The sequence below is a fragment of the Alosa sapidissima genome, chromosome 1, assembly GCF_018492685.1.
Source record: "Alosa sapidissima isolate fAloSap1 chromosome 1, fAloSap1.pri, whole genome shotgun sequence".
Taxonomy (NCBI): domain Eukaryota; kingdom Metazoa; phylum Chordata; class Actinopteri; order Clupeiformes; family Clupeidae; genus Alosa; species Alosa sapidissima.
Window position 1 is genome coordinate 20,068,161 of NC_055957.1, and position 16,782 is coordinate 20,084,942.

The 16,782-nt window shown below is 46.4% G+C and overlaps 1 protein-coding gene across 16 annotated transcripts in view; it reads left to right on the forward strand.

Moving 5' to 3' along the window:
* Window positions 1–16,782, forward strand: part of inpp4b (inositol polyphosphate-4-phosphatase type II B) — a 159,889-nt gene that overhangs the window by 85,605 nt on the left and 57,502 nt on the right. For all 16 annotated transcript variants that reach the window (XM_042057498.1, XM_042057508.1, XM_042057490.1 and 13 more), the window contains 2 exons: window positions 2,992–3,139; window positions 9,692–9,822. In XM_042057498.1, the coding sequence (XP_041913432.1) occupies window positions 2,992–3,139; window positions 9,692–9,822 (279 nt within the window). The remainder of the gene's footprint in view (window positions 1–2,991; window positions 3,140–9,691; window positions 9,823–16,782) is intronic.

Below are 16,782 nucleotides of genomic sequence, written 5' to 3' on the forward strand. Positions count from 1 at the left end.
GTTTTCATTTTCTGTGTTTATGAGTGTCACAATACATGTGCTGGGAATTGTCTTTTGTAGGTGTGTGTGTGTGTGTGTGGTGAGCAAGCTCTTGCCCTTGCTGGTTGCGACTGTCAGCGTGTCATTGTCACAGAACGTCCCGGGCATCGCCCGGCGCAGTTAGCTGACACCATCCCTGCTGCCGCCGTCACAACAAAACGCTCCCCGCAGACCACAGATTGACTAATGTAATTTAACAGAGCCAGCCTACACCCCCCCCCCCCCCACACACACACACACACACACACCTCCCACCCCCCCCCCTTCTCCATTTTCCCCTGTCTGTCATTACTCCCTCACAGGAGTCCTTCCTCTAAGCACTAATGCTAGTGCATCGCTACGCTAAAGTCATTTCTTTAAGAGCTGCCGTTGCAGGGAGGGGATGCAGGAATCCTGCCATATGATTGGCTGTGAGATTAGTGTGTGGGCAGGGGATGGTGTGGGTATGTGTTGGGGGGGGCGATGGGGATGGAGGTCAGAGTTTAATCCTCTTCTCCGGAGAGAGAAAGAGCGCCTGCCGCTCCGGATGAGGAAGTTTTGCTCGCTTCTCGCCGGGCTCCTGTGGTGGAGGTCATCCCTCACTCCCTCCCTCCATCTGCCTCTCTAATTTCCTCCCCGTTTTTTCTTTCTTTTTATGTCCACTTCCATCACTTGCTCAAATCACTCACTCTGACTGCTTTTTTAACTTTTCTTGTTACTCTTTAGACAACGCTCTTTGACTGGGTTCAGACATACTTTTAAGCCAAGTGTTATGTTTCCAGACACTCTTTTCATTTAGATAGAAACTGAATTTAAATGCCTTTCCTTCTCAGCATACAGTCAAGTCTTCCAACCTCAAATGCATAGCTTGTGATGAAAGAGCCACTGATCTGGTCTTCATTGACGACTGAGGAGAACAGTGACCAAGCTCGTCCCTTCAGTTGGTGCCAAACATGTAATTAAACTGAATTCTTTTCTGAAGTTGAAGATGGAGTGAAGGTGGAATGAAAATTCCATGATAATGTTTTGTATCAGTGGTGCCCTTGCAGGTGCATACATGTCTTGTCAGCACCAAGCCTAACCCTGACAAAGCAGTTGTATTATGTACCTACAGTAACTGAGGTCTTTTAGCCTGTTTCCTGTTTTCAAACCAGAGATAGTGTTGTTGTTGTTGTTGTTGTTGTTGTTGTGTGTGGCAGTTTGCAGTTTGAAGGTATTTATGCCACCAGCAGGGCAAATAGGACCCCAGTCAACAGAAGGGTGAACCCGGCACAGCCATGTTTACCCTCCCTGCTGTGGTCTCAAAGGGGAAGATGGGTGAACGGAGAGAGAAGACAGGAGCCAGCATCTCGTGCCTTATTTTGCTCTCGCGGCTTTATTGGTGTTATTACACTGGTGACGCTCAGCCAGCTCCGCCTGGCAGCCGCACTTCTCATTATTGAGTGGCTGGCTGCTGGGGGGGGGGGGGGGGGGGGGTTACGGAGGGATGGAGACGGGGAGTGAGGGAAGGAGGGAGACAGATTGCTTTTCATCATCACTGCTGCCTGGGCCTGCTCCCGATAAGCGTGTTTAACGCTGCTTTTGCAGTTTCTGTGTTAAGTCACCATTATTTAGTGACGTTTTGCTTCCCTGTGTCTGTCTGCTTCAGTGCTCTCTGCTGTTTGTTATTCTCTCACTCTTGCTTTCTTCCTTTCATTCTCTCTATCCCTCTCTTTCTTTCTTTCGCTCTCTCCCCCACTTTTAGCTTTGATTAAGCTCTTCTCCTCTCTCTCTCTCTCTTTCACTCCTCTCTACAGTAGGGCTGGGCTGCTTCTTCAGCAGTACTGCGGTTGGAAATGTCAAATGGAGCCAACTCCGAGGGTTTTATATTTATTTACTTCACATCAGGCATCATAAACAGCCAATTAAAATGGAGAGGTATCACCACACCAATGGCTACCTGAGACGACGGTGGTTTTCCATCAAACTGAATCGCTCTCCTCTGCCTGGCCCGTGTGCCAGAACAGAAGTGTGTTGTGCAGAAGAGATGCTGCCATTTGCTGAGGAGGGCGTTTGTTTTTTTATGCACATACACACACACACATCTCACACACCGACACACACTTGAAAAGAGAGGAGTGAGCCAACAGGCATGCCTGTGTTAAAGACATGAAGTCGCTCATGCTGTCGACTCTCTGGTGGTGCACGCAGCACACAACAGCAGGGTGATCACCTCCATCAAAGCCCACATATCCCCTAAGCCTGTGTCTTATTAGTCCACGGCCCTTTCATCTGTCTCACTGTCACATTACCTGCCCCTCCTCTCCCACTCTGCATGTGCCCCCCTGCAGAGAGTGCACTGGTGGAGACGGGGGCTTGTGCTGCCAGCCTTGATGTGTCCTGCTCAACAACACCTCCCTCAACCTCCCTCTGGGCCCCTCTCTCCCTCTGCTTCTCTTTGCCCATGACCATGGACTCAGAACTCTCACTGATGATTACCACTACCTCTATGATGGTCTGTCAGTCTGTCTGTTGTCATGTCACACCGCAAGTCTTCTCTTGTTCAATAACCAGCACGTACACATACAAGTACAGTACATGCACATTACAACATGCATACTCACTTTCTGTCACAGTCCACTGTATGGTAATGGTAGGTTATTGATTCTTGTATTTGAGTGTAGTCTTTAATATTTCTGGGTGTTTTTGGCTTTTTGAGTTTTTAACGGACTTTGACAAATCAAGAGGAATCCTGATATACTGCAGAGCTGTAATGTATCACAGAATTACCGGTATATGTATGAATTGCTGCAATCTTGTCCATCAAGGTCTCCTTTTATCACTCAAGATTTCAAGTTTGCTAGTTGAAAGATAAAAGGGATAAGATTTTATGTTCCTAGCAATCACATAACCCCCCCCCCCTTTTTCTCCCTCCCTCCCTCTCTCTCTCTCTCTCTCTCTCTCTCCCACTGTCTTGATCTTTCTGGCCCTCAGTGTTCAAGAACCCGGTGTGCAAGGTGTACCGGTTCCAGACAGTGGACAGTAAGTGGATGCTGGTGCGTGAGCAGATGGCGGAGAGCACGCTGTCCTTCACCATCCCAAAGCAGCTCATTACTCTCCACATCCAGGAGGACTCCAGGAGGTACGGACCGGACGGCTACCCTGATGAGAGAGAGAGAGAGAGAGAGAGGAGCGGGGAGAGGAGCAGGGAGAGAGAGAGAGGCCATGAGGCAGACAAAAGCAGATGAGATTAATAGATTTAGGGGTGGTAGACAATAAGGGAGGAATGGGAAGGGAAGAGGAAGGGATGCCTCTTTCTTTGTTCCAAGACAAGAGGGGGTATTTCAAAGACGGAAATAGATGGATATGAGCTATACTTAGCCACAGTTAAATTATTCAGGTCTATTTAACACTTCAAAGGAGTTTTTTTTTTCTCTCTCTCCCTCTTCTTTTTTCTCCCCTCCATACTGCTCTCTCTCTCTCTCTCTCTCTCTCTCTCTCTCTCTCTCTCTCCGCCATGCTGTTTGCCATCAGCTGAAGGGTCTGGGTGTTAGGCTGTGCCATGCTACAGTGGCCTTTAGGGCTGAAATTAAGAAAATGGGGGGAAATGAGAGATAGAGAGAGAGAGAGAGAGAGAGAGAACGGGGCGGAGGAGTGTGGGGAGTATTTGATTCTCTAAGTGCTGCACCCTGGCTAAGTGGACGACATTTGCAAGGAAAAAGAAACATGTAATGTGGGAGATTAGAAAGAGAAACATCAAAAGAGGGACTGTGAATAGAGTCAGTCTCAGCGGGAATCGTTCACTCTGTAGCCAGGGGCGAGAGACGTGACTGGTCCACTTAGATCTGAGTGCTGTGGTCATCTTCTGTAAGCGTATACTCAGTATGAGTCAAGTAATGTCAAGTCAAGTTTATTTATATAGCACATTTCATACACAGAGGTCATTCAATGTGCTTTACATAAACAAAACCAAACAATAATAACAAATAAAAGCATAGAAGGGCAATATAGTCAAAGAATAGTTAAAAGGTAAAGATCATAATAAAAAGAAAACATAAAACACAAGGTAAAATCATTTAAAAATAAATAATAATTAGTAAGCAAAAACAAAGGCAAAAGTAGTAAAAAAAGTAATAAAAGACAGAATAATTATCAAGGCAGATTCAGAATTTGTAACTCGGCACAGTTAGCAGAAAGCATCTGAGAACAGTTTGGTCTTAAGTCTAGATTTAAAACTGGCTACAGTTGGGGCCTTTTTAATGTCATCTGAAAGTTGGTTCCACAGCTGAGCCGCATAGCAGCTAAAAGCTGCTTCACCATGTTTAGTTCTAACTGTAGGTTTTACTAGCAGGTTTTTCACCTGGGACCTGAGAGGACGAGAAGGTGTGTACTGCTGAAGCATGTCTGACAAGTATTTAGGTCCTGCTCCATTTACTGATTTATAAACAAGCAATAGTGCTTTAAAGTCAATTCTGTGACTTACTGGAAGCCAGTGCAAGGACTTAAGAATTGGAGTAATGTGGTCAGTTCTTTTAGTTTTTGTTAGAGTCCTAGCTGCTGCATTTTGTATCACCTGAAGCTGTTTAATAATCTTTTTAGGAAGGCCTGTGAACAGTCCATTGCAGTAATCAACCCTGCTGGAGATAAATGCATGAATGAGTTTTTCTAAGTCATGTTTTGACATCAGCCCTCTGAGTTTGGCAATATTTTTGAGGTGGTAAAAAGCTGATTTAGTTATCACTTTCATGTGGCTGTTGAAATTTAGATCACTGTCAATTAATTCACCAAGATTTTTAACAGTATCCTTTGCCTTCAACCCTTTTGTGTCAAGGAGAGTGGCAACCCTAAGTCTTTCCTCATTTTTACCAAATATAATTACTTCAGTTTTTTCTTTGTTCAGCTGAAGAAACTTTTGAGACATCCAGGTGTTGATTTGTTCTATACACTGACACATAGATTCAAGAGGACCATAGTCGTTTGGTGATAGAGCTAAGTAAATTTGTGTGTCATCTGCATAGCTATGATATGAAATCAAATTATTTTGAATGATTTGTCCAAGTGGGAGCATATAGAGGTTGAATAATAGTGGCCCCAAGATCGTTGAGGTACAGTTTCCGATGGCAACAAAGAAGCTCCTTTCTTGTAGATATGATTTTAGCCAGCTGATAACTATGCCTTTAAATCCAACCCAGTGTTCTAGTCTGTGTAGTAAAATATTGTGATCAACAGTGTCAAATGCTGCACTAAGGTCCAGTAGCACTAGGACTGATGTTTTACCTGAATCTGTGTTTAGGCGTATGTCATTGGAAACTTTAATGAGAGCTGTTTCAGTGAGATGATTTGCCCGAAAACCAGACTGAAAGTAATCAAAATACCCATTTGATGTTAGGAAGGTGGTTAATTAAAGACTACTTTTTCAATAATTTTGCCAATAAAAGGTAGATTGGATATGGGCCTGTAATTGTTTAGCATGGAGGCATCCAGGTTATTCTTCTTGAGAAGTGGCTTTACAACAGCTGTTTTCAGTGACTTAGGAAAAGTGCCAGACAGCAGTGATACATTTACAATTTGAAGGACATCCGCCGCTATGAGGTGAAAAACAGTTTTGAAGAAATTGGTAGGCAGAGTGTCTAAGACACATGTGGAAGAGCTGAGATTCTGTACCGTTTTTTCAAGTGTTTCGTAGTCTATCAAGCTGAACTCTGACATCAAGTTTAGTTTCCCTCTGTTTGTTGCTGGAAGTTCAGGTTGTTGAATTTGTAATTGAGCAGATATGTTGAGTCTGATTTAGTCAATTCTACCTTTAAAAAAAGATGAAAACTCATTGCATTTATTAGTTGAGAGAAGTTCAGGCGCTAATTGTGAGGGGGGATTTGTTAACTTATCAACAGTTGAAAATAGAATACGAGAGTTATTTGAACTTCTATTGATAATGTTAGAAAAGAAAGACTGTCTTGCTTTGCATATTTCAGAGTTATATGTGCGGAGCATCTCTTTATGGATTTCATAGTGGATCTGAAGATTGTATTTACGCCATTTTCTTTCAGTCTTCCTACACTCTCTTTTTAGAAGTTTAACTGCTGGATTTTGCCTCCATGGTGCTTTCTGTTTGTCCTTAACTTTCTTGAATTGTAATGGAGCAATGTCATCCATAATGTTTGCCATTTTTGCATTAAAGTGATCAAATAAGTCTTCAGAGTCTGACAGTTGACTTGACTTTAGTGAAAGTGCTTGCTCAAAGAGAGCACTTGTCTGATCATTTATGATTCTCCTTTTTACCATCATAGCTGTGTTTTGAGTGTGTGGGGACATAGACACATCAAAGAACACGCAGAAATGATCAGAGATGATCAGAGTGCATGTAGTCTGCACGGGTATGCCAAGCAGACCTAGGAACCCTAAATGGCATGGGTGCACTCAGTATAGTAACAATGTATGTTGTCATATTCACCTCCGTCTCAGCAGATATGATCTGTTAAAGTCTTTCGGTGTGAGTAAAGAACATATTGTTTTGAGTATTTTTGTGCAACACACTGACAAACCCGTGTGTACAAGATAATTTGATTCTGCGGTAGCGCTTGTCTTGGGGGATGATGTGCGTAGATGTAACAGCTGCCTGTGTGTGTGTGCAGTAGCTTGTCAAGGTCAGAGTCACCGTCTTGTGTGTCCCCAAGGCTCTCAGCCGCTTTGGTCAAAGGTGTCGGTGCAAATGAGCACATGAAAATGAAAATGTCATTAGCTCTCGTCTGATCACCCCACGGCCTGGACAATGCCACTGATTGAAGCCGGACCAAAGACCTTGTGATTAAAGTGTGGGCCCAACCTGCGTTCACCTGGGCTTTTAATGACCGAGTGCACTCAGGCCTGGAGACTGAGAGCTCAGGCATCTGAACAAACTCATGAATTGCAGAATTACATGAATTTCCTGATTGTGCCAGTCATATTTCCACATCAATTCATGAGACCCATCTAAATGTAATGTGCTCGGGAAAAATATTGAATAGAAACTGTTCTATTCACCCTTGCTGTACATATATAATGTAAGACCTTTCTCCTAATGAAGCGTGCCTTGTCTATGGACAGCTCCGTGTGGCTGGCGCAGTCACATGGTCATGTGGAGGAAATGAGGAATGACCGGCTCCTCAACTCTCCCTCATGTGCATATTCTCATCCCTTCTTCTTCCCCAGACTCTTTGGCTTCTCTTCCCACCTGATTTTCTATTCCCCCTTTTCCTCTCTCTCTCCTTCCCTCCTGCGTTCCTCTCAGTCAGATGATAAGATTATTATGACCCCTCCAGCTAGGTTGGAGCAGGCCACGCTTCACTGTTCTGTCTTGGAACAACACCACCTGATTAAAGTGGTAATACTCCCTCTGGTTGCGGCTGACAGCCATAATTTACGCCGCGACAGCATAATATACCCCACGGCCCTGACACTGCACTGGGGAAAAAATTACAAGTTTCCTTTGAGCCACGCTATGGACCCTGCTGTCCATGATCAGGGGAGAGAGACAGAGAGAGAGAGAGAGGGAGAGAGAGAGAAACAGAGAGAGAGAGAGAGAGAGAAGCATCAGGCCAAGAAAAAGCTGACAGCTAGAAGAAAAAGATGAAGAAGAGAGAAAGACAGAGAGGAGAACAATTGGTGGTGTGGATTGTCTGCCCACTCCCTAAGAGCACCTCTGTCTGACATGCTCAAAGCCCCTGTGTCCTGGTGAAGCGTTATCCACCCTGACAGCCGGCAATGACCACCACACCACCCCACCCCACCCCCCAACCCTGCCGCCCTTGTGCATGTGATAAGGACTTGAACCTGTAGCTGCCTTCGCCTCCTGTGCAATCCGTCAACTCAATCACCTCATAGCATTGTCGGCTCCCACAATCTTATTATCTCTCATTCAGCTTTATAAAGAACAAAAATCTTTTTTCTTTTTTCTTTCTAAAGCATCAGGAGCTTCCCTCTCATTTGGAGATCGTAATCGCTCTGTCTTGAAGTATTAATGGTACACATAGAAGCAGAGCCGGAATTTACATGAGAATTAATCATTGTTCTCTATGGAAATTCTCCTCCAATTAAACAGGCGTCTGATCCTCTTATTAATGAGTCACATTAAAGTTGCTCCCTAAGCTGCAATCCTGAGACGCAGCCCACCTGTTCCATACCGATAAGGCCCTCCATTACCTATGTAAATCTAACTTTAGTTCTGCCCCACTGTGCATCCCCCCCGCTAGCGGACCCAGAATGCACCTGGCCAGTGTCGCAGCATTCCGACGGTATGGAACTACCCCTGGCATGCTCGGGTGTTATTTTGTTTGTTTGTTTCGTTTGGAAGGCGTCTGACAAATGGACTGGAGGGCAGCCTAATGGTCTCCCGTCTCCTGAGCAGTTCACTAGTCGTCTGCTCCTCTCCTGGGCGGGGTTCAAGCAAGTCCAAATTGTTAAAATAACATTCAAGTTAAAATGAAAAAACATCTGGTTCACATTTTGAAAGGGTATAATATTAATATTACAGTTGCAACAAAATTACTATGTCCTAAATGTATTCCGGCCTAACCTGATGCTATGATTGCTATCCTACAGAGTGCTAAGCTATAAATGCAGTAATTAGATCAGGGTTCAGGCTCAGGGCTTCTCAGTTTAATCCAGGCCATTCTTTCCTCGCAGACTTGCCCAGAGTCGTTTTGTGTGTGTGTGTGTGTGTGTGTGTGTGTGTGTGTGTGTGTGTGTGTGTGTGCCGTTTAGAGAGACAAACCAGAGTGTTGGTGTGCAACAGTGGCTCCAGCCATCTTGCCGCAGGCTAACATTTCCTCACTAAGATGTTTGAGTCCGCCTCACACTGAACCACACCATTAATGATAGCAGTGTTGTACCACACGGCGCCTGCAGGCTCGAAAGCCCACACAAGAAGATAAAAGACAAACTGGTCATTCACTCGCAAACAAAACAAGAGAGAGAAGTGGGACAAACAATACGAGTGTAGGAGAGATAACTAAATTGCCTATTACTGTTAATGGAGTCTGGCCGTGTGGGTTTGTATATGTGGAGCTTTTTACGTGTACTGAAGTTGTTCGCTGGCTTTAGGCAAGGATTTGTCCCATTGATTGCTCTGTGCTGACAGCAGGGACTGATTGAGAACAACACTGTCTATCCAGCTCAGGGGCAAACTGAAATTGAAACAGAACTGTGTCACTGGAGGGACAGATGAGCAAATGTTTGGGGCTGAGCTACCAAGTCCAGAGTCACTTGGCTTTACAGTCAGGCTGTTTCAAAGAAATTGAACTTGGCCATCAGTGTTGCAAATATCCAGGAAGTAAGCTGTATGCAGGAGTGAACTGACACTGCAATGGCAAGGGTGGCATCTGATACATGGTGCACACCTTGGAAAATGGATGATTATCAGACAAGCTCCGTCCTAAAGGAAGGTCTGCTTGGCATGACAAAGGTGTGAGATTGACAAGCAATTGTTTATTGTCAAGTTTTTTATTAGTTCTAGAAAGTTCTACTTTCTCCATAACCCCCTCCCTCTCTCTCAAGTTCAAACTCAAAAGGTGTTTTATTGGCATGACTGATAGACACTAATGCCAAATGAGTACTACATACAGGACAAGATCATAATAACATTAATAATAGGTACACACATTGCCTGATACACAAAAACATGCACAATATCTCTCTCTATCTCTCTCTGTCCAACTAGGATACAAGAACTGAAGGACCTTGGAGAGCTGTCACCACACTGGGACAACCTGCGTCGTGAGGTCATCACACGCTATGACCAGGTCATCAGAAGCTACCAGGAGAATCTGGAAGAGCTAGACAAGCTGACAGGTCAGTCGAATGTAATGGAGGCAGACTGAGCTAGCGTGCTAGTTGCCTGTGTAAATCCTCACAGCTCTAACCTTAAGAACGCTTCTGACCGCTGAGTTGGAAGCCTGGGCTTTTAGCTCAGTGGTTAGAGCGTTCGTCTCCCATGCCGGTGTGTGTGTCAAGGTGGCGGGTTCGAGGCCCGTGAGCGGCGAACGAACCAACCTTGTGACACAAACATCGATGTTTCAGATCTCAAACGGTCCTTCTGCGTTTGATCCTTTGAAGTTAAATACTTCAAAACTGATATGAAAAAGTTGCCTTGGGATAGGAGGTATGCAATTACGACGAATTAAGAAGACAGTTTAGAACTCGAAAGGATATTGAGACAGGCATCCACTTCACTGTGTCCTTTTATTTACTCATCATTTTACAGGAAATGTTCAGAAGTGATACTGGAGCACTTTCAGTAAGATCAAGGAAAGCTAGAATGCTTAACTCAACAGTTCCAAATCCATTACAATAGCTAAGACATTCTGATCACAAGCCAAACAAGGGGATGGGAAACAATGACATGCAATAAGGAACGTCTAACATAGTGTTTTTGTAAGAAACCAATAGCTACTGATAACACTGTTAATGCCTTGTTCTTGTCTGTTCTGCCATTTTTGTTTTAGCACAGGCAGAATGGCGAGCATAAACACATACATAAACAGACAAACACATACATAAACAGACACACACACACACACACACACACACACACACACACACACACACACACACACACACACACACACACACACACTTATTCTCAAAAGCAACCACATAATTAAGCTCACCAAACAAACAAACAACCACAAGACTCAGAAAAAAAGTATTCTGTTTTCCACCGCCCAGAACTCGTTCCCTCCCGTTTCTTTTTTTTGTTTTTTTTTTCCATTTTGTCAGTCCCTGTAGGGGCGTGCAGCTCTCTCTATTCCCTTCTTGTTTGTGTTGTGGATGCCAGTTGCCTCGCGGATGTCCTTGGTCACCAAACAAAATAGACTCGGTCTTCATCTGTATATCTCTCCGGCTGATTATCTGCGGTATGTGCCTCTGCACAGCTCCATGCGTCTCTTTGGCTTGGCACCAGACGGCGCCTGGGCTCTGTCGAGATATGCCAGGTGAGGGACACGTTGGCGGGAAGGGCTTCAAAACACCTCGCTAACGTCTCTGGACTGTGAATCTGCGGTTGGCTCCAAGTTTGACAGCAGGCAGAGGGGGGGAAGCGGAGAAGGGGGGAAAGTGAAACCTCGTCGTTTTTTGATGCCCCGGGTCAAGTAGTAGCAGAAATGATTGGAACGTGCCTGGCTAATTGGTGAATAATTGATGTGGGCCGATTGGATTGTGACTCCTTGTCTGTCTGAGTGTGCGGTGACATGCTCTCTGGAGGGGCCGCGTCGATTGGTTTTGTCGATCGCTCGCCTGCCCCTGACTCTCCCCTCCCCTTGTTGATGACCACTCTCTCTCTCCCTCATTTACAGCACGCTGATTGTCTCCGTCTCTGCATCTCTCAGCTCTTCTCACATCTCATGTGCTTCACACTCATCTCTCTCTCTCTCTCTCTCTCTCTCTCTCTCTCTCTCTCTCTCTCTCTCTTAGTCTGTCTCTATCTATCTATCTCTTTTCCTGCTTTTATATATCCTCTCCCTCCTCTTTGCTAGTTTGGTTGTTACTATGGCAACAAAGTTTCTATCTGGATTGCTTTGAGGTGACAAAAGGGGAAGCAGAGTAATCTGATAGCTGAAGTGTTTATGCGCTGTTGCTTCCTCCTGACAAAAATATCAGCTCTCGGTTTGTCGTTTTCCTCTGAGTGTGTGTGTGTAGATGGAATTAGGTGTCATACACACAAACAAACATGGCCAGGCTGCAACAAATTGTCAGCCCCCATGAGTCACACATACATCTTCACACACATGTACAAGAGTTCCAACAAACACGTGACAGTTTATTAAAGACCCTCCTCAGTTCCAATAGTCCTCATAGAACAACATTAACATTTGTTTACACAACTCGAATTCGGTTCAGGGCTCTATTGTATACCTTGACTGCGATTTGCATCCAACTCCCCTCACACACACACACACACACACACACACACACACACACACACACACACACACACACACACACACACACACACACACACACCTACACATACAGAGTTATGGAAAATAAAGTCAGCTCCGAAAAAAATCTGTCAGATTGAATTTTGCGGCTCAGACAGAATCCCGATGGACAGCGGCAGCCGTCTGGCCCTGGCGGTGGGGGAAGCTGATCACCTGGGTTGATCGATGGGCTGGACGCAGCTCTGATGAGGTCTCAGCGAGGGCTGTCACAGCGGCCTGTGACGGATGGTGACAGGAGTCGGAGAGAGAGCGGAGGGGAGGGTGAGCCTCTGGTCCCCTGACTGGGCCAGCTGCTGGGCAGCAACTTCACTGCTGATCTCCTCTGTCACTCTCTCTCTCCCTCCCTCCCTCCCTCCCTCTCTCTCTCTGTCACTCCCTCTCTCCATCCCTCCCTCCCTCTCTCTCTCTCTCCCTCCCTCTGTCTCCCACTCCCTCTCTCTCTGTCCCTCTCTCTCACTCTCTCTCCCTCCCTCCCTCCCTCTCTCTCACTCTCTCTCCCTCCCCCTCTCTCTCTTCTTCCCTCTTTCTCTGTCCCTCTCTCTCACACTCCCCTCCCCCCCCCCTCTCTCTCTCTGAGTTGCTCAGATTATCTTTGTGTGATTTTGTGGCATTAGTTGTGAGGTATTATCCTCTGTCCCTCCGCTGTTTTTCCCTCCATCTGTCTGTCTCCTCCTCTCCATCCACCTCTCTCCATCTCTGTCATGTCCCCTTCATGGCACGGCCTTCTGAAAACATATGCTCTACTCCGACCATCTCGTCTTCAGCTCTCAATGCCCCATCTCTAGGACTGTCTTCCTTTCTTTTTATTTCTCTCTTTTCTTCTTTTTCTTTTCTCTCTCTCTCTCGCTCCTATGCGATGTTAGCCCCTTTCCTCAGACGGCGCCTCTGGTGAGACTCGCCACTAATCCCCAGAAGCCCTGCGTCTGCAGCCCATTAATAATGGATGCCACTGTTATTACAGATGACGCTAGAAGGAACACAGCTGTGTGGGCTGGGCACCTCCTGATGCTGGGTTTTGGTGTTGTGTGTGCTCACCACTCAACACATGCATGCACACACACACACACACACACGCACACGCGCACACACACACACATACACACACAAACACAATCCATCTCTGGTGCTGGTGATTCAGAAATTCAGATTGATATTTCTGCTGGATTTGTTCTATAATCACACAGGACTGACCTGTATGCACATTCATACAGATGCCCCTTAATGACGGCCTCTTTCAATCCCTCTCTCTCTCTCTCTCTCTCTCTCTCTCTCTCTCTCTCTCTCTCTCTCTCTCTCTCTCTCTCTGCCTCTCTCTCTTGTGCCCCTCCACGTTCATGAATTAATCAGCGCCACTCTCGCTGTTCTCTGGCCAGTGGAATTAGAGTCTCCTAATCCTTTTAGCGTAGCGTGAGTCTCTCAGCCCGCCGCTCGCTTCACCTTGCATCCGCCTCGGCTCTGCGGTCCCAGCCACGCCGCGCGCTCAGGAGCAGGGAGTTTGAATCAGGGACCCGCCGAGTTATCTGCCCGGGACTCGCGGGCAGCCAGGATAAGTCCTTGGACCTGCAGTCCAGGAGCTTTTGATAAGTCTCCCCCATCCATCCGGCCATGTGTTAAATTATGCTAAAAGATCTGAGCGGCTGAACCTTCGACCAGTGATCAATAGCGGTGCGCGTGTCTGTCCCTGAGGTGTGGCCCTGCCTAGCGCCAGCTGGCCTCCGCGGGGCTCATTAAAGCTCACGCCCCCACCCTTTCTCTCTTTTCTCCACTCTCCTTCACTGGACACCATCACTTCACCCGCACACACACACACACACACATTACACACACACATACATCTGCACTCGCATTCACAGAAGGAAAATAAATATGGAGGAGTGAGCAGAAGATCTGTCCAAGTACTGCTGACTGCACAGCATGCGGGAGCTTCTAATAGAAATGTAAAACCCTGTCAGTGGGAGTCCCCCCGTGATACCCCCTCACCTCTCACACGCAGAGCCCACTGAAGTGGAATCATGTCCACTGGAGATGACCCATCCACAGGAGGCAGGGGGGGGGGGGTGGATGGGTGCCTTCCATGAGTGGTTGCTTTTAAAAATCCCAGGTCTCAGGGCGCACAGCTCACCCGCCTCCCCGTGTGTGGTGTGTGTGTGCCTCCGAGAGCTGGCCCTCTCATGCCTGGCCTGCCCTCTGGCCATCTGACCACCTCCTGCTGACCCCACACTCGTCCACCACACTACTCATCCACCACGCCCGCAACCCCCCCCCCCCCGCCTCCGCTGGCCGGCCTCTCCGCTGCCTATCCGCTCCTCTGATGATCACAGACAGGCCACAGCGCTCTGGAGCTGAGCTCTCTCTCCACCTGGAGCTCAGCGCACGCATGCTAGTGAGCTGCACCAGGGACAGACTTGGCCCTGAGTCTGCTGTGGGTCTGATATGATTACACAGACTCGCTCACATGAATAAGGGGGGGGTCGACGGGGGCTGGTCTCGACAGAGAAGAACCCCCTCGGTGAGGTTGTTTTTAGAACTGGGAGGAAAGCTTTATTTATAGAACTAAGTGCATTTGCACTGTGCTTGCCAGGCAGGTGAATGTGATGATAGTACCTAGCCGACTGTTTTTATGTGCTAGAGAGAGACTTCCTTCTGTCAATGCAGGGTCTACTCCCTCTAAAAGTGCAGTGGTGAATGCTCCACAGAGATCCGCTCGGTCAAAGGTTTTTAGACAATGTCTGTATCTTTCTCTGCTAACAATAGAGCTTAGACAAACCTTAGGCAGGCAGACACAGAGAAGAGAGAGGAAGAAAAGATATTGTTTCTGTGGTGAGCCAAGTGTGTGAGTGGCACTTCAGACACCATCTTAGCAGCTGGGGGTCACACCCCCACCACCACCCACGCACACACACACACACACACACACACACATGCACCCTGCCCCATACACAGACACACACCTGGGCAAACAGATGGGGGATCTGATGGGGGCTTAGCCCCATCATTAGCCTGAGTCCCAGGTGGCCCACCAGACTGACAGGCAGGGAGCCCCCGTCCCTCACCACTCCGAGGCGCCCAGGGCTGGTGTGTTAGAACGAGAGGAGCAGTGGCACTGTTGGCATGTTACTCACAGATGGTAGTAATATGGCGTGGCACCGTTCAACAAAACATGGCGTCTTAAGTGCTCAAAGTGGCAGGTAAGCAGGTCAACAGAGAGCCGTGGTTAAAATGGCATGCTGTCCTATTGCACAGTGGCGGCTATCTCAGCATGGCAGTGTCATTTCATGTGGTTGACAGGGTGGTTCCTTTACTGTTCCAGCCAGGTGCTGCTGCTAAACAGGAACGTCAAATGAAGAGAAGCATCAGAGACGGTGTCCATTGTGCTCTTCATTGTGCTGAAGAGACAAAATGTGAACTGAATGTAGATATGGAAAATCAAATTTAAATTTTAAGCATCTCAAATCTCTCTGGGAAGGCTGTTTAGCTGTGTGTGTGTGTGTGTGTGTGTGTGTGTGTGTGTGTGTGTGTGTGTGTGTGTGTGTGTAGAGTGGCAGGTAATCAGTCATATTAAAATGATTACTCTTCAGGGGTTTGAAGAGATGTGATGTCTCAGCACATGTAGATGGACTGACTGTACAGAGGCCGTAGAGAGCTGTGGGCCCCATGCAGGTACATGTACCCCTCCTCTCAGCTCTGACACTGAGGACTGATACGTACAGCACAGAGGTGTCAGTTATTCACCTCCATTACCTTTTAACAAGCAAGAACAGACTGCAAAAAGGAATGGGGAAAAATACCACTCATCATTGTCCGCTTCTGGGTTGACTTGGTTTGTTTAATGTTGCTGTATATATGTATATATATTTATTTATCAAGTGTCTGCCAGTTTGAACATTCTTCTCATTTAAATACCCCCCTTTCTCTCTACGCCACTTCCATCACGGCCCTCTACCATGGCCCAGCACACCAGTCAGCTGCCTGTCAGATCTGGGGGATTATGGGCGTGTTCTCCTAGAAGGTTTAGTGTCAATTCAAGCCAGTTTTTTTTTTCAGCTCCATTAGCATGCGTCAGATATCAGCTGGAACTGGAAGTATAGGACTCTAGATGCAAACCATGATTTCCAGCCCAACTGTAAGCCACAAAGACTTGGATTTATCTTCCTGGGCCTTTTAATTGGATGTTTTGTATGAAGCAGGCACTGTGAATGCCACTAATAAATAAATAAATAAATAAATAAAAAATGTAATTGTAGATTAAACCTCATGCTGAACGGCTTATAACACAAATGAACAGATCTTTATGCAGGCTTATTGGAAATCATATTCATTGGACTTGATCAGTGAACATTGAACAGTGTCCACAACCATTAAGGGTATTATATTACTGTTTCATACACAAAGAGTATATCAGGTCAAATTGGCAACATAGACACTCTCGGGTTTCATCAATGTTTATTTTTGAGAGTAGGAGCGTGATGTCAGTAATGAGCCCCACCATGGCTCTGAGCGCTGAAGTGGCTGTGCTCACTTTTAAAGCCTTTGTTAAAGCCCGAGTTTGTTTTGTTTGGTCTTTTGATGTTTCATTTAAATGCTTTGTAAATTTAATGAGGTTGTCTTGGCGGCGCAGAAAACTGCTAATGGCATCTGTGGGATACGCAGTGGATCAGTGACTCCTTCTCAGCCTACTGAGCTGTCTGGCGGTCCACCCAAACACCAGACACATTCCCTAACCATTTTAGCAGCTTGCCACCAACTTCAGATGTCTATGCCTGGCTGTTGTGTGTTTTAAAATACTCAGATGGCTCAATCCCACACTGTGCTT